General features: G+C 39.3%; 1 protein-coding gene across 2 annotated transcripts in view; it reads left to right on the top strand.

The window, feature by feature from the left end:
* Positions 1-22035, top strand: part of chchd6a (coiled-coil-helix-coiled-coil-helix domain containing 6a) — a 69474-nt gene that overhangs the window by 3812 nt on the left and 43627 nt on the right. The window contains exon 5 of one of the 2 annotated variants that reach the window (XM_072449540.1): positions 19453-19476. The exons of the other annotated variant lie outside the window; for it this stretch is intronic. Within the exon in view, the coding sequence (XP_072305641.1) occupies positions 19453-19476 (24 nt within the window). The remainder of the gene's footprint in view (positions 1-19452; positions 19477-22035) is intronic. 2 annotated transcript variants of the gene reach the window in all.

Genomic DNA, 22035 nt, shown 5'->3' with positions numbered 1-22035 from the left:
TCAGAACTAAAGTGCGTGTCATCCTCGTGTTGCTGTCACTGTTACAGCAGCTCCTGCTCACATGCTGTGTCTGATCACACACTCTGCTTTTCTTAAAATGAGTCACACTAAAGTTATTTGGAGTAAACATGTCCAAACTGATCGTTTAAGAGGAAAAGTAGACAAATAATGTCTGAAAAAAACATTGTGTTTATCGTGAGTCGCAAATGAATTTGTTGCACTTATATTTAATGATACGTTTTGTCTAGAGCTTTTAAAAGTCTGGATTAAAGTTTACAGTCTGTTCTGTCTGAATATAGCAGCAGAAAGCCTCTGTCCATGAGCGGCTGTTTTCTTCCTGTTTCTCAAGGGCAGAGTTAATTCTTTCATGACTGAGGTGTAACATCACAGGTCGATATCGGTGGTTTTGGACTGAAACCGGTATTACTCAATGACGGGAATATCGGCCGATACCGATACTGGGCCAATATGGTATTTATGTATTTATTTATTTATTTGTCTATGGGAGTTTTTATTTATTTATAGGAGATCTTCTACTGAAAGTGTTTTTCAGACTTCCTATAAATGATCTGTTCTTCTGTATCTACCTCTGTATCTACCTGCGTTGCACCAATGAAATTTCCCCATGTGGGACAATAAAGGAATATCTTATCTTATCTTATATGTCAGTTCAACCCTACTAGAAATTTAATTCAGCCTTTTCAACTCTGCAAAAACCCTGTTCCCTGTTATAATTGTTTATTGCGGTGCTTTGCTGACTTTTTCCAAGCAGTCCAACAAGTGGGCTTTGCTGAAGATTTCCCACACAGTTTGGCAATGATGTTTCTCATTTATTTTATTGACTCAACATTATGTTTATTTTTGTGGTATCTAAACACATATATGTGGTTTTAAACATTGTCTGTGGAAGCACATTTTAGTTCAGTTCCATACTAAATATTCAGTATAAAAAGCATGAACATGTTTGCCGGTTTGAATCCACTGAAAGTCTTGCACTTTTACTACTTAAACCGACGCAGGACCTACCGCTGACCTCTTGGCGGAGCTGTTGCGTGAGCATTTCCCCCACACCCCCCTTTCAACTTTTGTTCCCCGCACTTTGGCCTTCATCGATTTTCGCCGATAAACTGGCACAAAAAGCGCATTAATTTGGCCGTCTCCCAGCCGTATCGGGTCAAGGGGTGATTTAGTTTCCTCCCCCTAAATCACACGTCCGCGCGTTTGACACAGGCGTAAATTGGCTCTCGGGGATTGCATTTGTAATTTCTATGGTAATACTTTAGCTTTTTTCCTCTGTCTATCTCCACCTTCTTTTTTACAATTTTCTTCACCTAGCTCTACTCCCATTCTGTCGTCTCCCCCTTTCATTCCCAGCCCATCACTCTTTCCTCCCGTACCCTGGAGACAGCATTATCAGTGCAGTGCAAGCGGTAAATTGCAGCCCGAGAGTTTGCTGGAGTTGGAGATAGGAGCGGTACAGGGGCTTGAGGTAATTGTTGGAAAGGGAGAGCTTGTTTTACACACCGACCGTCACATGTTTTTTTTTTTTTTCTTTCTTTCTTTTTCTTCTCTTTCTCGACACGTGATTCTCCTTTTCATTTTTGTATTTGGTCGTCCACCTGCCACCTCGCGTGTATGGCGGCGCGGGCTTATCTCGGGCACAGCACACCCTCCGCTCTAATGGCGAACCGCCGGAGGGACGTCGTGAGCAGAATGACCAGTGGAGTAAAAGACTGGATCTGCCAACGCGGACGGAGGGAGGCTTGTAATTACTGCGGCGTACATGTGTGCACTAAATGGAAGCGCTATAAGATGCGCAATGTCCACGAGCTGTTGGCTTTCTTGGGTAGAAACACAATATCTGTTTCAGTTTAGTTGGCATTTGCACTATGAAAATAACAACGTTGGAATAAATGTGCGTGAAGCCAAAAGAGCACAGCATTTATTAATTCAAGCAGACATTGGAAAAACTGTTTGAGGAGACGCAAAACACAAAATATATACCGTATTTTCTGGAGTACAAGTTGCACCAGCCAAAAAATGCATAATAGAGAAGAAAAACACATATATAAGTCGCGCTGGAGTATAAAATGTGGTTGCAAGTGTGACAAACATGACAAATAATATCACATATAAGTTGCTCCAGAGTATATAAGTATAAATATAAGTATAGGTCACACCCCGGCCTAAACTATGAAAAGAGATGCGACTTATAGTTTGGAAAATACGGTAAATGCAAAGTTTAAACCAGTGAGATGAAGTTGTTGACGTTCCACAATTTTTTTTTGACTATGACAATTTCTAAACATTATCCTGTCAAGTGGTCTGGAAATGCAATATAATCATTTAGGATGAACACCGAAAATGACTCTTTGCCTGTAATGCGTTTAGGATTCTCAAATGTGTTTAATCATGAGCTCTTTTCCTCAAAGCAGTGTCATCTGGACCCTCTCCTAAAAGCTTGATGAGGTCCTGGTTGTTTGTATACAACCCCTGGATCTGGATGTGATCCTTCCACGATTCAAAGTGTGAAGAGGTCAGCTGTCAGTGTGAGGGAGAGGAAGAGCCAGCAGATGCCTCTTGATGCCTCTTGATGCAACAGTGTAACATGTATTTGTGCACTTGTGTTCAGTGTTGTAGCTAAACTAAAAGTTCAAACTCAAGTTCAATACCAAGGGAAAGGCTCAACACTTGATTCTGATTTTGATACTAAAAACGATAAAGTATCTTAGTAAAAATCCAATCAATCCAAAAGAAATATGTTATAAATATGTTAGTTGAGATTTAATTATCATAAAAATTTGAAATGTCTGTAAAATGAATCAGAAAAGTGCAGAAATATACCACATACTCTTATTTGAAACTTCACAACGTAACCTTTTTCATTAAATCTTTTATTATATGAACGAGTATATACAGTATATGTAATATTCAAATGTGTGAATATAAACAATATAAATGTTGTTTTGTATTTTCAAAATAACATTATAATTACAGCAGCATTTATCTATTTAGACCAGGAGTGGGCAATTATTTTTCCTCTGAGGACCATATTCGAATCGAGTTAAGTGGTGGAGGGCCAGACTGCGTTAATCGGTGTTACAAATTCTTATCATTATAAGCACTTTTTTGTAAAATGCAGGCTATTGAATCGATCATTTCATTTATTTCATGTAACTTCTATTAAGGACACAAGTGCAGACACATGTTACTTAGCTAAGACAGTTAAAGAATAGAAACTAAAATCTTGAGGGGGGCCAAATTAAAACATCCCCCTGGGGCCACAAATGCCCAGGTCTGATTTAGACAATTCTTAATATTCTTGGTCAAACTTAGTCCTTTATTCAGTATCCATACGTGTTCAAATGCCCAGTTTCGCTACTAGTTAAAGGATCGAGTAATGAGTATGTGAGTACCATATTTTCCGGACTATAAAATCGCTGTATAAGTCGCACCAGCCAAAAAATGCATAATAGAGAAGAAAAAAACATATGTAAGTCACACTAGGGAATTAAATGCGGTTGCAAGTGTGAAAATAACAAATAATATCACATAGTTGTTCCGGAGTGTAAGTATAAATATAAGTATAAGTCACACCCCGGCCAAAACTATGAAAAAAGGTAAGACTTATAGTCCGGAAAATACGGTAATTTGTTTTATTAGTACAAGGCTAGTGAGTGCATCAATCGCTTCAAGAATGATTTTTATTAGCATCTGACTAAAACACGGGGCCGATATGACTGTTTCATATGTATTTTATATTTTCCAAACCTATACGTAAAGAGATGACGTCAGAGTAATATGAGAAGGGGAAAAAACAGAATAGCGAACATTCAAGTAGTTGAGAAATAAGAGGTGACAGCTGATTAGGCTTGTGCCAGTAATTGCAAGCACGAAGATGTGAGGATGAAGAAGCGACGGAGTTCTTTGAAGGGTAAAGAGGAGGCATAAAGCTGAGGCGTGGATGAATAGGACTCAAAGCGCTTCCTGTAATTCCAACAAGATGAAGAGGGAAGTGACATTTCCTGGAATGTCACAAGAGATAGAGGATGTGGCACTGGAAAAGTTGAACAATCGCAATGTCGTTTGCGGAGGGAATTACGTCAATTAGAACATGAATTAGTATTGGAGTATTTGAACAGATGCAAGACGTGGCTGATAATGTTATTTGAACTTAAAATATTCTAAATTCTCTATCCAAACATGGCTGCATTCCACACTATTTTGGCACACTTGTTTATTCGCAATGGGGTTATAACATAAAGGCACACAGTTCTAGTTTTCACTCTTTGCGTCATGCCAGCAACAAAAATACAGAAAGTACAACCCTAAATGCTTTAATTGTAGTCGTAGTTTGAGAATCGTAATCATTATCTGGACTGCACGGACTCTAAAACACATACCTTTTTTTTTAAATGACAAAGACAATTGCATTATAAATCTAAAATGAACAAACAATTTCATATTTTTTTTTATCAGTAATACACTTAAATATTCTCTAACATGAAGCCTTCAGTCACCATATTTCAAGCTTTACTTGGTTAAAAATGTGCTAGATTGTTTGATTAGGCGTCTCACAATAATTACTATATATGGACTCATCATTATAGTTATATTACAGCTGGAACAATATTTTTGGGGGTTCAATTGTACAAGTTTAGATTTTTTTAACTATTATTATTTTTTTTATAGTATTTGAGCTGTAGAGAGTCCAACATGTAACTTCTATGACTCATTTTAGATACTATTTGTGTTTCATTCTGCTGTGCATTTGTCCCAGCTCATATTTTTAATGATATTATACATACATTCTCTGGCTTTAGGGTTAATGTGTCTGCGTGACGAAGCTGTTTCAATATTATTGTCTATTGTGATATTTTTGGTATCAATATATCTTGCTGCAAGGTTTGTCGTCGTGACCGTCCTATGTTTGACTAGTCGACTCATCGGAAATTTAAATAAATACTAATAAAATCATTAGTTACAGCCCTATTTAACGGAATTAACTCCACCTTTCTATTGAAAATATACTGAGGATCCTTGCCATCTGGAGGTGCTCATTGACGTATATGTGTAGGATGACGGAGGATCGGACACAGAGGTGACTTAAGTACTTCCTGTTCTGCAAGGTGGGCACAGTCAATACCCACAATAGCACCGCTCTATTCTTCTCTTTCTCCCCCGCTTTCTGCTGAACTCTCTGATCCCGCCCGTTTCACCCTCCAAACCGCGGCCATCAGACACCGTGAACAGTCTTTGTTAATAGTAAATCTTCCACAGATTAATTCCAAAACGAGCGAGGAGCGGAAAGAAAGGAACTCGCGAGCTAAAAGGGATTTTCTCTCTTTCCGACGCGTTAATGACCTTTTGGCGCCGGCTGCAAAACGAAAAAAAGGGTTATAAGTCACATTAGCATACGGTACATTTCTCGCTCTCGCTTTGTTCTCGACAACAATTAGCACGTCCAGTTTATTACATGGCATTTAACTTCCTGATGGAGCTGGATTTATACAAAAATACCTGCCGGGCTGCTATTATGGTTCTTTTTCACTCGCGCCTCCTCATTGTGGCATTAACACTTGTGCTCAACACCTTTACTTGTCGGAGGAAACGCAGCTACTGTCACGTCGTACTGCACAGGGTGTCGAAAGGGATATTTGGACTTTATGCCGGTCGCGTTGTTGTCAAAAGAAGAAGAACAAAATAATAATCATGAGGATTTCAAGAACAAAAATGGGTCATTTTAATCTCATCAGAGCGATAGAAGGCAGTGAATCACCGGTTCATTGTCAGGTGAAATGAAGGAGCTTCTTGGATGAGTGGCAAAACGACTGAGTTCTTAAACTACTTGAGTTGACAGAATTCACATTTCTCTTGCTAATTTTGATCGAAAAAAATTGCATCTTAAATGTGCCTTTAATGATCTGGCTGTTCATGTCACATCTGGTCAAACGCTGTGCTCTGATTTGCTGTACCTTGCTGTCTTATTTTTTGTCTTCTAAAGCCATGCATGCTCCTTAAAAAATAATGCATGTAAATATTAACTATGTGCCAAAAGCGTTAGTACAGATTTTAATTCCTTCTTCTGGTTTCGCGGTGGTAAAACCAGGTACTCCAGCTTTGACTATAGGGAGTGTCTGCAGTGCCGCGGCGCGCGGCCGAAACTGCCATGTTATTTTTGTGCTGGCCGCGGCTCCTGAAACTGCGCCGCTATTTGACCGCGTTTTAGCGCCGTTTTAGCGCCGTTTTAGCGCCGTTTTAGACCGCGCCGGGTTAAGTTTAGGGTTAAGGTTAGGGTTAAGGTTAAGGTTAAGGTTAAGGTTAAGGTTAAGGTTAAGGTTAAGGTTAAGGTTAAGGTTAAGGTTAGGGTTAGGGTTAGGGTTAGGGTTAGGGTTAGGGTTAGGGTTAGGGTTAGGGTTAGGGTTAGCCATAGCCATGAGGCTATATCGGGCTATAAGGGAAATGCCGCTGTCCCTGAAACTGCGCGGCCATTTGACCGCGCCGTGGCTCTCCAGCCACGGCCTTGACTATATCATTCACAAAGTTTGATTTCAGGAAGTTGGTTACACACTAGAGGGAGGGTAAAAAAATCAGACAATGGTAAAGAAAAGAGGAGTTTGTCCATCGTGTCAATAATTGTGAATACAGTATCTCGTGAAATAGATATCCATGTATACGAGTGGTTAATAAATACATTGAAGTAACATTGTAAAATAGTATTGCTGAGAAATGTTATGGCTGTGATACGTTTAGTGTAATTCCCGGTGGGAGAAGCTATGATTCTATGACCTTCACTGTAATTTCCTGACTGTGAAGTTGTATCAGACTGACCTGGTGCTTTCCTCTTTTATTGTTTGATAAGATTAGATAAGAAGAGAGCCTTTATTTGTCCCACAGTGGGGAAATTCTAGTGTTGTAACCGAAACACAGATTAGAAACAGAAGTGGAATAATATAAAAAACTTACTTAAAGATATACTTAAATCTGAATAAATATATTTAAATCTAGAATAAATGTAAAATGTAAATAACATAAAATAATAGAAAAAATACACACTCTTATTTACAGAAAGTGGCTGTTATATGGACTGAAAAAATTGCTTGATTAATTTGTATTTCTTTTTTTTTTTACAATGAACAAGGATGGGATATTGTCAGAGATGATTCATATCTTCCTTGATATGACACTAGAGGGCAACAGATGCATATTATATTGTTCCGATCTCCTCCTATTCCTCCTCCTTCCCGCAGAGTGTGAACGTGAAGTGTGAAATCGTCCAATTGTGAATCTGGACACATTTGTTATCTCGCGGGATCACCATGTTCATCAACTCTTTCTACGCGCAATGACCTTTCATAATCACGCCTTTAGTTTGATTTCCCAACAAGTGCTGAAAAATTGTGTGATTTTCAAATACTCCTAGTCAGTTATGAAGCCGGAACACGCCGTGAGCCAATTATTATATTCTCACCTGACTTCAACAGCTCCCCAAAAAAGTAATTATTCAATTTTGATTTTCATATGTTCAACTTCAACCCTGGTTAAGCACTGAAAGTTACTAGTAATGCTGAAGCTGTCTAAACTAAGGAACAGATTTGTTCAAACTATTTTAAATAGCTTTTTCTTTTTTCATTGACGCATGGCTTTCTATATACATACTAGAGTAGACTATTAAAATAATTAATTGTTGACCCTATTTAAACATATGATTGCTTTTTAGTCACATATTCTGTTAAAGGGGCTTTGCAGCAGTCCACATGTATTTCTCACTTACCTAATGCATTCCCAGCATCCTACACTCCAACCACAATGAGTTTATAAGCACTTTTCACCCAGTGTGTTGCCGGGTAAAGCTAGCCAACATTAGCATGCTAATAGCACACTTCTCCTGCCTCTCGGAAAACAAAACACAACGCAGAGAAAGCGCGGTGGTTTCATTTTCACCCGAATAGATGCTTTTACAATATATTTGCACTGTGGCACATTTGAGTTTACTACATGCAAGAAATCGGGTAAATGAGCTACTACTGTATTTACCGGAGTATAAGTCGCACCAGGCAAAGAAATCCATAAAAGAGAAGGAAAAAACATAAATAAGTTGCACTGGAGAATGAAATGCGGTTGCAAGTGTGAAAATAACAAATAATATCACATAAGTCGCTCCGGATTATAAGTATATAAGTATAAATTTAAGTATAAGTTGCACCCCGGCCAAAACTATGAAAAAAGGTGCGACTTATAGTCCGGAAAATACGGTTGACAGAAAATATTCAGGTTGAGCCAGATTTCCCTATTGATTACATTGTACTTTGCCATAGAATAACCAAAATATAAATTAACACATTTTTAACTTGACAATTTTTATTAAAAGTGATTATTGGAACTCACTATACTACAACAGGAATCTGCATTTTAACAACATTTATTTCAGCTGCCCTCCATCTGTATTGAGTATTATTGACCTATAGAATGTTGTGATGTCATCTGAAACCCACGTTCAAGAAACCTTATGTTTAAAATTGAGCTGGAGACTGGTCTATGGTGGAATTAAGTTTAAAGGGAAGGTACAAAAGCTCCCCTGTCGACAATGGGCTCAGTCTTAGCCTCACTTCCTGTCTAATTATCTGTTTTTTTTTTAAGTTTGTCTGAAATGAATAAATACTATAATATCAGGCAGTGGACAGCGTGTTCACTACAATCTTTACTTTAAAATGGAATTGGTTGTTAACTTTTATAAAAATGTAAAATAATCAATAGCTTTGAGACATGTTGGGCACAAAGCCTGCAGCCTCAGAAAGTTGTGCCGTTATTTAACTCCTTGTTATTAGTTCAAAGGGCTTCAAGCCATGAGATTAATCTGCAGGTTTGTGGATCCAATCCTTAAAAAATATATGATCTGATACAACATTTTTAGATTTATATTTTGGATATTTCCCATATTGTACACCATCTGAGATTATGAGTATGAACATGTAGAACAACCTGTAGCCTATAGGTCTGCATTTCTTTTATTGAGTGAAGTTTGTTTTTTTTGAATGGCGTAAAAGTCATTCGGGGAATACACACCGCTTTCCAATTCCGAACCAATTCCATCTCAGTCTTTCCATACCCTGAAGAGTGAAGGGGCCAAATGTCAACCGCGATCCCTGCGAGTTGTGCGCTCCCAGATCACTCCACGGCCTGATAGAAGTGGGATCCCTCTCATCGGTTTGGAGGGCTTTTCAATGGGGCCCCGCTGGAGACCAAGCAGATGTTGGCTCTGATTGGACAAACCTCTTGTTTATACCTAAATCCATGCAATCAGCTGGAGCTTCAGTGCCAGCCGAGCAACAGAGACGTTTCTCATTGAGAGTGGAACAGCTGCAGTCGGGCGCACACCTGCCTTCCCACGTACCAATAGAAGCGGGGCGCGCCAACCAGATGGGGACATGCTTCATTATAGGGGTACATAGAAGGAGCTGATTGGCTTGATGTTTTCCCATGTACTCCTTTGACTGCTTATTTACGCAGACATATGGTAACACACTGCTCTGAGCTATTTGTGAAAGTAAAAAAGATAAATGACTCACTCTATTGTCACCAAGTAGTTTTGTTTATGCCATCTAGCCAGTATTTGCTTATAGAAACGGAATATAAATGACTAAAATACAGCCGGGCTAACAATGGCGCATCATGCAAAAACGTGCAAATAAAATAGAAAACAGTGATCCCTCGCTATAACGCGGTTCACTTTTCGCGGTCTCGCTGCTTCGCGGATTTTCATCATGCATTGTGTTCTGCATTCTGATTGGCTAATCAGTCTCTCATCGTCTTCTCTACCTGTGTGTCAATAACGTTATGGATTAATATGTACACGTACGTAAAACCGCTTGCCAAATTGAAGTTTGCGAGGCCGGTGAGAGCGCGCGTGTGAGCTGCGGGACAGGCCGGTGAGAGCGGCGCGCGTGAGCTTCAATGTTTTATGGAGTATTTCATTGTATAATAACTGTAAAAAAAATAAAGGTTTCTACTTTGCGGATTTCGTTTTGGAACGTAACCCCCGCGATAAACGTTCACTGTAGTTGGTAAATCCTATTCAAAAACAAATTCATCAGTGTCATATAAGCCCATCTCAGCTGGGCAACCGAGTGCATAACACTTTAATATATATTTTCACTCGTTCATTCATATATTACACGAAGAGCAAACTAAGAAATGGACCACTGCTTACTTACTTGGTTGGTATATACAAGTATAAAGAAAAAAAATGTTGGCAGTGTTGGCTTCAATATCCCAGGTTATGCTTGAAAAAGATATTTCGATCTCACCTGGTTAAATAAAGGATAATAAATAAATAAATACATTCATAAATAAATACATAAATACATATATTAATACAATATATTGGAAGCTTAGGCTTCCAAATATAAAATGTGTATTTTTTTATATCTTTTGAATACATACATTCAGACATTTTTTTGAATACAGTGATAAACTCCCTGTACAATTCACAACAGTTTACTTGTGTCCTACGGTCCTTTCTCTTCATCCATCAAGACCGACATGTACTTTACCTCCATAGTGACACATGTTTGCAACAAAAACGACCATGGCCGTGGAAATAGAAAAATCTAATGGGCCTTGGAGGTTTAAATACAGGAGACTGCACAGGAGAGAGTTGAAGATGAGGTGAAATGACAGGCTGTGGAGATGTGGAGATGGCTGTAGAGTGGCATTGAAGGAAATAGAAGGAATGAGGTGAGAAGAGGAGGAGGGGTGCTGGGGGTTCAGGTATAGATAAGGCAGCTGTTGTATCAGTAATTGTAATCTGCAGGGAGTGACATGGCGGCGCATGTAAAGCTATTAAGCTGCCAGTGTGCGCTGTTCTAAAGGTGGCATCCCCCTCGCCGTGCTGGCAGATAGTGGAGCTGAGGAGAGAAAATGGATCAACAAAGGTTTTCCTTTGAACAAAACCAATTCAAACTGAAGCTCATGTGCATTTGGATATATCAGTCAACCGCATGCAGACCCCCACCTGCAGTTCCAGGATTTCACCTGCATTCAGCATAAGCCGTTATATCATAATCCCCCAAGTCCCTTTTCAAGGTTTTCTGGAATATAGAAAAAACACTTGGCTTAATACTTATAGAAATGACTTACAAATGGGAAGTGTTTTTTTGTTTTGCTATAATGTTGCTCTTTTTGATTGACATGATAGAGTAAATGTCAAATATTAAAAGGGTTTGAGAACTAGAAACTTATTAGACAGATTTGAATTCCTACTTCTGGTTTTGTGGTGGTAAAACCAGATACTCCAGCTTTAACTATATCATTCAGAAAGTTTAATTTCATGAAGTTGGTTACACACTAGAGGGAGGGTAATAAATTAGACAATGGTAAAGAAAAGAGTTGTTTGTCCATTGTGTCAATAATTGTGATTACAGTATCTCGTGAAGTAGATATACATATATACGAGTGGTTAATAAATACATTGAAGTAACATTGTAAAATAGAATTGATGAGAAATGTTACGGCGGTAATTCCCGGTGGGAGAAGCTGTGATTCTATGACCTTCACTGTCATTTCCTGACTGTGAAGTTCTATCAGACTGACCTGATGCTTTCCTCTTTTATTGTTTGATAAGATTAGATAAGAGAAGCTTTATTTTCTGTTGTTGCAACACAGATCAGGCACAGAAACGCATATTAGAAATGGAAGTGGAAGACTAAAAAAACGTTATATATACGTTTAATAACTTAAAAATATACTTAAATCTAAATAAATATATTTAAATCTAGTATAAGGAAGGAAATCGAAGCCTGTCAATATTTTACGTTTGGAGAGAACTGAGCGGATGAAAACTGTTTTTAGTGCTCTTTAACCAAGGCCAGGTCAAGTTGAATGATGGCCCAAAGCTGGTTAGATTCCACAGTGAGTGTGTCATTGTTCAAGGTTTGTTTTGAGGTCCAGGTAAAGTAAAGTTGTCGCATTTTAAATCCAATTCTCATTTACAACGACAACAATGCGTTTCATGCAAGTCATTACACCACACGACTGCACCAGCGCATCGCGAGCTAACGCTGCTGACAGATGACCACCTAACACATTTTGTGGGGGAAACATTATGATTGAAATAATTTGGCTCATCTTAACATCTTAGCATAATGAGGTGCAAAGTATCCAAGTCCCATAATATGACTTATTATGCTAGTTCCCTTTCACAACAGACATAAATAGTAAGCGTTGAACATTATGGAAGCGTGGACAGAAGAATACATTGTCCCGCTCTTCTTTCATGGCTGCGCTTGCCTGTAATTATCAGATTATTACGAAGTGCTAATTTATTTACTTGCTGGGAGCTATGTGTTAAATAAACGGGGCAGAGTAAATAAAGCGAGGGAGAGAGAGCGTAATGGGAAAACAGACTGGTGCTGTCGCTATCAGATGGTTACACGCAGTCTGCCCACAGGGACGAATCACATGGATGTTGTAGTGTATTCATCCATCCCAGACACAGCAGAGAGTTACAGGGCATTATGTTCCCCACATGTGTTTAGTAGTAGTACTCTTATTTTCAACTTGTAGCACACACAAAACATTTAGCTTAGTCATAGCACTTTGAGAATGATCACTCAGATCTTGGAAGATAGCAGGGTTTGGAATTGACTGGGAGACTCATGGGAATTCCACAGGCTGCAGTGGCAGTGTTGTGTCCTTAGGCAAGACACTCCAGCCACCCAGCCTCCTGTGTTGAAGTGCACAGGTGTATGAATCAAGCGTGTTTACAGCATGTACTGTATATCATGTACAGTGTGTTCATTAACATGCACTGTCCCCATCAAGTAAACTAAGTCGTCAATTTCACTGCATAAACTTTCAGTGTAAACCTTTACAAACCTGACAATTAATTGGAGCCCTTATGGGTCAGTAGGTTACATTTATGCCATGTGATTATGATTCAATTTCTTGTAGAATGTCAAAGACCTGCGACTTATTATTACTATACCTTTTACTAAAATTTATTTACCAAGTTACCAAACTTAATCTGACCAAGATAAAGCTAAAGTGATGCTGCTTAAGGACATCTTGACTAAACTTTCCGATAAAATAGGTTTAAAATGGGTGCCATCAGTTGTTAGGGCTCCTCCTTTCTCTTTGAGCACACAGTAGTTTGCGAGTCCTTCTAAGTAGACGGTTCACATCCCGAGCTTTGAACTGTCTTCATTTATATTCACAGTAGCCTTAAGCTGAAAGAATGATAACACATTTGTAAGCTAATCTTCTGCTAGCTTGTAGCTAGCAGCTGTTGTATTCAATTATGAGCCTTCTTAATAACAGCAGCTTTTCTGCACTGCTTACATTGGAGATTTGTATTGACTCTCTCCTGCTGTTTCTCACTCTAGTTTTCTTTCAGTTAGATTAAAAAGAGTATTTGCCTCAGACTTACTTGATGTGCTCTCTGAAGGTAAAGTGACATTCACCTCTATAAGAATACGAATAAAGACAATTTGTTGTCTGTTTAAATTCTTTAGGAGTTTGGAGCTTTCATTGTCTCTTAAAGCTATGTTAATTTGCTGTCAATGAGTCCCTCATCTATTTGTCAAGCTAAAACCTGCTCACTTGACTTGAGTTTTTGTAAAATAGTTGTAACAAATATGAGAACATTGAGCTGTGGGACCAGTGCTGACCTCACACATCAGAAAATCTTAATTTGTGGCCCTGGATTGAAATAGAATGCATATAACTTGGAACTTGGATTTTGGGGTCGTGACTCAAATTTACCAAATTGCATAAGCGCAACTGACAACGCTAGTGCATTCAACTGCACAAGGCAAGACGCAGCCAGTGAAATTCTTGACAGATGTTTAGAGGTGTACTCATTAGTTTTAGATCAGCAATGACACAAATGATTGTCCCTCAGCCGCAGACTTGCTTGTGTTTCATTGTTTTGGTCTGTTATGTTAAAAAGTCAATTTAAAAAATGTAGGTATCACATGGTCTACTGAAACAGGAGCGGCAGTTTGCTAAAACACACACAAAATACTAATGAGCGCTTCATAAAAGTATTATCTTATCTTATCTCATATCGATGCTTTTAACCATATTTTTTCCCCAAATAATGCCTTATTCGGATTATTCATTTGGAAGTATGTGTAGTGAAATTTAACTCTGGCCTTAAACTCCACCCAAGCTTGGTACACTAAAAATAATAATAATATCAATAATACTCTAAAAGGAGTGTTACATTCTGTGCCGGAGCGGGTCCGTCCCTAAGTGCGCTGTCCCGGGGAGAGCATGTGAAGACCCGTTTCCCTGTCTGCAGCGAGCCGCGCCAAATCCTTTCATCGCAAATACACATTTAAAACAGTTTTCACATTTTCTCCACTGCATTTTGCCGTGACTAAGGGTGCACACTTAGCACACCTTAAACACGCTTAATCTACTGTTACACTTACCTGCTCGCTGCGTCTCCTCACTCTCCTCCCGTGGTGCGTTTTGGCAACCCCGGACACATCCGTGTTGGGGTTTAAATGCCTCTGCGGGTTTCAGTGGTCATGTGAGCCGCAAATCATTTTCATAAACAATTATCTGTTTTGGCCATATTCAAGGTTGTTTATTTAGTTTGATATTTTTTCTGTGATAATTATTATATTTTTGTATCTATTAGACTGTGAAAAGTTAGCTATTTAGTCATAGAAATGGTGTAAATAATATTTTCATATGTCTGTTATGTAATGTGGGAGGGGCCAATGGGTTTAAAGGCGGGCTCTTCAGTTCTGCCTTCAGTCTGACGATTAAAGCACCAAAAAACGTAACTCGCCGACTAAGCCTGAGTTTGTTGGCGGACCCCGCCACACATTCTTTAGGCATTTTAACAGGATACTCCTGGACAAATTTCTTTTTAACAGGTCATTTACATATATATATATGTTCCTGATTGATATGATTTTCTCTATGGGCTGATGGCAGGTGACCTTATCCCGGAAGCCTGTCTGGCACCTCCATTCCATGTAATCCTTCTTCAGATTGTATTAGTTAACATAGGGCTGCTGAACTCGAGAGAAAATAAGTTCTACACAGACTAAAAAGCCGTTTTCGGGCCGCCCAGGGAATCGATGCCTTCTTGGTCACATGAACATTGGATATTTTACACAAATCATTCTACTTTATAGCATATTTTAGCGGTGAGACTTTTTCCCGCTGGACCGGAAGTGCGATTACAACAGAAGTGGCGTTACGTGGGAAAAAGAAAGGAAAGTGTGTGGGGCAGAATAAGCTCAATACATTGTCTAGAATTATTCGTCATACCCTAGTTGTGTACATTCCTAATATATTGCAGAGCTCTATCATACATGATCTAGTCCCAACACTTCAAAATGCACTGTGACTTGTTGTCATCCCTTCCGAGGTATGTTAATTCTCCAATCAAAGCTGAACATTGCAGTGAATGTAGCGTCACGCCTGGCTGCCTCTTATCTAGTGTGGCCCCAGACCGGTCCCTGGAGGAACACCCGAGGTGGCATCAGATTCATTCTGCACTGTCTCCTCCACGCCGCAAATTAAACCTGGACCCACATAAAGGGGCTTGCACCAAACAGAGCTTATTTAATTAAATCCACTCGCTCTTCCTAATCCCCACCAAACTCGAGCAGATAGCAGTCTAACATAAGGCGGACACATGCACACTTCTCCTCTTGTTGTTCATTAGCATGCAGCGGTGGTAGCTCTCACCTCTCCCATCAAACCCCCTCTTCCCTTTGTCTCCCCTTGGTTAAGGTCCGTTTATGAAGCCCCGGCGATGTGCTCTGATTTGATTTGGCATTCTACAGCCTTTGATAATTATGATGAATCGTCTTCTCAATTCAATGTTCTTTTGCTGAGGGAAGAGACAGGCTTGAGGTTTTTATAAGGTCCGGTTGTTCATATTATGGTCTTTGGGTTTTATCACATCTTAAATTAAGTATCTGATGCATCATTTGATTTGCCGGATGTTAGGGTAAAAAGATCCATGTAAAACAACTCAAAAGTTACCAGTACTTTCCACTTTCTTGTGCGCTGTACAGTTTAATAAATGTGAAAAAATTGAACTAGTTTATTTTTAACCAATGGTCTAACGGTATTCCTCACTTTCTCAGGTATACTTACCATCCTAATTATTCACTGCAATGAGTTTATAAGCCATTTTCACAACTTTGAGATGCCAAAGCGAGTTTTTGTCGTCACAATAATGCTAACAATAACTTGCGTACAAACAACACGCTTCCCGGTTTTGGAAAAATAAAACGCACTACAATTAGATGCATAATACTCTCAGCCTTTTCCCTTTGGCCACAAGAGCTGCTTTTACAATATCTGTAGTGGAGAAAAAAAACATCTGGTACAACTTTAAATTGGATTAGTTTGCCCTTCGTGGAATCCTAAATGCTAGTCCCTCAGGTTGGAATCATGGAAAAAGTAAATTGAATTCTGTTAACTGGACAAAAGTTTTAAGAGTGAAGTCTTTTCGATAATCAGAGTAGCTTCTTCAGTTCCTCTGACAGTGATCTGGTGAGTCACTGTCTTGTCTCTGAAGGGAGGAGCTAACTACACTGAAACTAATGTAGTGTCTGTACAATTATTATTATTCTAAATAATAATAATAATAAATTCTTTATTATTATTCAACCAATACTATTCATGCACAGTTCACTTTTTTGCACTATTTCCGGCCATCTGTAAATATTTGTTTACATACTGAGACCAATTTTATTATTATTTTATTTGTAAATTCTTAATTTATGCATACATTATTTGTTTTTATAGACTTTGCTATTAATATTATTATTCATTGTTTTATGCTGCACCTTAACGCCAAACAAATGTTTACGAACTTAGTTCAATGACAATGGCAATAAAAAAAATTCTGATTCTGATACTACAAAGCAAAACCCCTCATTGAGCAGCAATACTGTATTTATAACACCTCTATATAACAACACAGAGCACCCTCACAAATGACCTGGAAACTTCCACTGCTGTCCTCTTTGAGTAAACCGTGGCACATCGTCCACATTACAGTCCATCCATCCATCCATCCATCCATTTTCTACCGCTTGTTCCCTTTCGGGGTCGCGGGTGACTGGAGCCTATCCCAGTGACTTCGGGCCTTAGGCGGGGTACACCCTGGACAGTGGCCAACTTGTCGCAGGGCCAACACAGAGACATAGACATTACAGACAGTTCACTCTCACATTCATTCACTAGGGCCAATTTAGAGTCACCAATTTTGCCTGACACATACATGTCTTTGGACGGTGGGAGGAAGCCGGAGAACCCGGAGAGAACCCACGGTAACACGGGGAGAACATGCAAACTCCACCCAGAGAGATCATGTGATGTTGGTCTGGTCCAGGAATCGAACCCACTGCTGTCCTCTTTGAGTAAACCGTGGCTCCTTCTTGGGAGGCAAGAGCGCTAACCGCATTTGCCACCGTGCACCCCTATTACAGTCCATTACAGTCCATGCAATTGAAAAACACACATTTACCAAAAAAGCACTAATAGATTTGAAAGTTTTCAGCCTAACTGCTTTTTCATCATTTCTTGTACGATCAGAACCTTACCAGTTTTGCTTGGAATAAATTGATTGGCATTAATTTGCAGAGCAGCAGATGTGTAGGATCTGGCACCTGACTGGTTCAGGGGAGTGTGTGACAGACTGCCACTCTCTAATAAACTCTGCTATAGTACTGAACTTTGTCACATGAAACACAAGCTATTCAAATATGTCAGCACTCATTTAAGAGTTGAGTGTTACTTTGTATAACTGTCTGCTGGAGATGAAAAGACAGATGTTGACACAGTAGAACTTAATACATTGTATATATTTTGTTTAGTACATTACCAATTCATTTTAGTTGTAGTACTTTAGGAAAATGTGCACACATTGCTCGTGAAGGATGTGTTTTCATCAACAGGCAAACGCCCAGCTCAGTCTCTAAATAAGCATTAGGGGCGCGGGGCCTGACTCTGGCCCTGGATCTCACACATGTTATGGCTTTTCTCCGTCCTTGTCCTTGTGCATCTGTCCCGCCCTCTCCGCACAGCTCTCCTCTCTGTCCGAGTCTTAACTTTTAAAACTACACCGCAAACCGATGGCTCATTTGACAGGCCTAGGAATATATTCTGAAGAATATTATGTTACGTGTACATTTATTTCAACTCCTTTCCACTTTGATCCCATGCGCTTTTTGTGAAAAAAGAAGTTGTAGTGGTAGAAGTGATCCACGGTGACCCAGTAATGCGAATGTGTCTACTTTTTGAAACATCTCACTTCTGCAGTTTTTCTGTCAGGCGCCAGTTCTTCGCTGTCCTGTCTAGACGTCAATCTAAGTGATTGACCCTCCCACTGTCTGCATCTGGGAGAAGAAGAGGAGAGGGACGGAGGGGGAGAGGGACGGAGGGGGAGAGGGACGGAGGGGGAGAGGGACGGAGGGGGAGAGGGACGGAGGGAGAGAGGGACGAAGGGAGAGAGGGACGGAGGGAGAGAGGGACGGAGGGAGAGGGACGGAGGGAGAGGGACGGAGGGAGAGGGACGGAGGGAGAGGGACGGAGGGAGAGGGACGGAGGGAGAGGGACGGAGGGAGAGAGGGACGGAGGGAGAGAGGGACGGAGGGAGAGAGGGACGGAGGGAGAGGGACGGAGGAAGAGGGACGGAGGAAGAGGGACGGAGGGAGAGAGGGACAGAGGAGGACAGAGGAGAGACCGAGGGAGAGGGCAGATACCGAGGGAGAGGGCAGAGGCACATACTGAGGGAGAGGAGAGAGACCGAGGGTACAGTGCATGTTGATGAACATACATGATAGACTTGAAAGGTACATTTAACCTTAGTAATGAACCACAGTCCGGCGTGCCCATTGACGATGAACTGTCCCGACCAAATAAACAAATAATAATAAACAAGAATCTTCAAAAGTTATAATAATGTATTATTTGAAAGGGTATTGTTGGTAGCTAACCTGTTTTGCACTCAACCAATTTTTTTTTCCATTTTTTTTTCTTTTTGCACAAAATGTTTTCACTTTTCAATGCTTTCTCTCGTCTTTAAAGATGTTTTTTCAAAGCTCCCAAAGCTGCTTATAGGTGTGGGTGGTTATCACACCTTCTTTATCTGTGTCTTCTTCACAGCACTCCACTGACCTTTGTGATGATTGTCACTAGTCCTCTGGCGCGTATAATAAAGGTTAATAGAAAAGTCTTTTCAGTGTTTTTCTTTGACGTTCCAACCAGCATTTCAACATTGACAACAAGTTTTAAAGCGAGTTGGAGCACTTTCAGACTCGCAGCCTTGAGTGTAATTAGTCGCTTTCAGTGTGCTCTTTAGCAGCCTGACACGTTCCCGAAAACACTGTATGTGCTATTCTACATGTTGCTTGTTTTTATGTACTTTCTGCTATTGACTGAATTCTGTATTCTGTGTTCTGTTTCCTGTAGACAGCAGATGAGTTAGAAGTAATGGTAAGCTAATTTAACAGCTATCTATAAATACAAAATTCACCACACTGCCATCAAAAAGGTTGCTTAAGTCATTTTCAGATTTATGTCATGGCTTTTAAGTGTTTGGACTGTTGTGTGTTTCACATACATTTTCCTCCTGCATTAGAAAACAAAAAGCAAAATACTGACAAAAAATATTTTTTTGTCAGTATTTTGCTTTTTTGTTTGAAAATCTCTTTCATGTCCTTTTTTTCTTTCTGATACCCCTATTATGCTGAGGAGTCTCCAACTTGTTTTCCCAAGAGAACTACTACCCAAAGATGCAGTTAGTTTTAACTATACTAGATAATTATTCCAGCCCATTTAAATGTATTGTACACTATTTTCTTGTATGAATGTCCAAACATTATTCCAGGTCTTATTATAAGATAACCTTTTTTGTCCCACAATGGGGAAATTCCAGTGTTGCAACACAGATTAGGCATGACATTTGTGCATACAATCTGTCAGCAGAGGGCGCTAGGCTCCTGTTAGCGTGAAAAAGTTGAATTAACTTTAACCTTTAAATGTTCAAATTAAATTGGATTAAACTATAAACTTATTTATTTAGCCTGCTCTAAGAACAATTATTTAGTAGTTATTGGGAAGTGTGAATAAAACAACATCAGTTAAGGTAATATATAACTCATAAAGCCTGAAGAGCCTCCTGGAAATGTGCTTTCTTAACACTGCCGTGTTTTAATATTAGGCACTTTGGAAACACATTTTTTTTATAAAAAGGCATGGCATCGTTCAATGTGACTTCAAAAGTTATAACTCTTACATTTGTGACTTACTTTGCAAATTTAACTTGTCTTCAGCTTCAGGAAACTTTCTCACTTACCAAAATTAAACCCTTGAAAATTATATTTAATAAATAATTGCATGCAATAATTACATTGTCTGTGATTTAATTTGAAAACCGGCTAAAAGCCAATATTTTTCTATTCTATGCAGCTTCATAACTGCAGTCGTTTCACCTTTTCATAGCCTGATGTTTTCATTTTTTTTTTTACCTTGACTATTTTATTGACAGAAAGCACTAAATAGTTCAAGAGATCCAGAGTGCACAAGGTTGAAACTGCAATGCCTCCTCCACACTGCCGCGTCCTTCAGCCTTAGATGAAAAATGTACCAACACTATTTTGCTTTAAGCCAGTACGAAAAAATCCCCTGCACACATTTTTACAAATACAAGAAATCATCTGCAATCATTCCTTTGTCACGCTTTCAGACCCAAACACATTTCCCTTCAGGCTTGTCATTTTTCCAATTTGCTGCTTTTTTTTAATCATCCCTTTGTGTCGCTGCCAAATTCTCATCATTTTTTGAAGATTATATTTAATGAAGATAATTAATTTATTTGACTGATTTAAGAGTAAACTGACAAACCGCACAAAGACATTTTTGTTATTTTGTTATCCCCTGCTTTGTCTCGTCATTGCAAATATGGCTTTTTTTCTTTTTGTTTTCTGGGTTTGGATTTTCACCCACAATAAGTTTTTGTTCTTATCTTTCTTCAAGTTTGTTGTTGCAATACTGCAGTGCGTACTATTGTCTTGCAACATTGTGTGCATTGTGTAAGGGGAGGGGATTACGGTTGTTTTTCCACACTGTACCTTATTTTCTGGACTATAAGTCGCACCGGAGTATAAGTCGCACCAGCCAAAAAATGCATAATAGAGAAGAAAAAAACTATATAAGTTACAGTGTAAAAATAACAAATAATATCACATATAGGTCACTCCGGAGTATAAGTATATAAGTATAAATATAAGAATAAGTAGCATCCCGGGCAAAACTATGAAAAAAGGTGCGACTTATAGTCCGGAAAATACGGTAAATAATAATAATAATTAAAGCCGCAAGCGGCAATGATCGGCCCTCGCCACGCCGCAAGAGGAGGCGGCGCTAACGCGCCCCAATTGTCCTTTTATTACGCCTACTGCTGAATCTGTGACGCTGTCACATCTTCTCCCCTTTGTTTTACCATCAAAAAGCAATTTTATTTTGAATTCTTGGCAAATTGTGCGGCTTTGCCGCACAGACACCGTGACTTTTTGAATAAAAATGTGGATAACTTTTGATGGTCCACCCCTGAAGATGAGTCTCACCAAATTTCAGGCTAATAGGGCTAACGCCCTGGGAGGAGTTTGTGAAAGTCTAAAGTGTAAACATGTTCTGGCGATTTCCCCATTGGAATAACATGGGAGGTTTTGGTCATCACTACGGCAAAACCATAACAATTATGACATGGGTCTCATTGACTTTTTTGATGGGGATGCCAAAATTGAGTTGTGTGTCAAATTTCATATAATTTCGCAAAACTAAACATTTAACCTCCATATAAAATCTGCAGGGGGCGCTGTGGCGCGAAATAAATTTATTTCACTTCAAGCAGGTTTAGGGCAAAGAGTTTAACAACTGATTCTAATTTGACACAATTCGGACTTTATCTGCGCAAACGGCAGAAATGTTAAATTTGGGAGATTTCTGAAATTCTAGCTACAGTTTGTGGCTTCGCCGCACAGAGACCGTGAC

Source organism: Eucyclogobius newberryi, unplaced genomic scaffold, assembly GCF_026437365.1.
Source record: "Eucyclogobius newberryi isolate DKJ021-1_F unplaced genomic scaffold, fEucNew1.0.hap1 SCAF_17, whole genome shotgun sequence".
NCBI classification, from domain to species: domain Eukaryota; kingdom Metazoa; phylum Chordata; class Actinopteri; order Gobiiformes; family Gobiidae; genus Eucyclogobius; species Eucyclogobius newberryi.
This window is presented reverse-complemented; position numbering and strand designations above follow the sequence as displayed.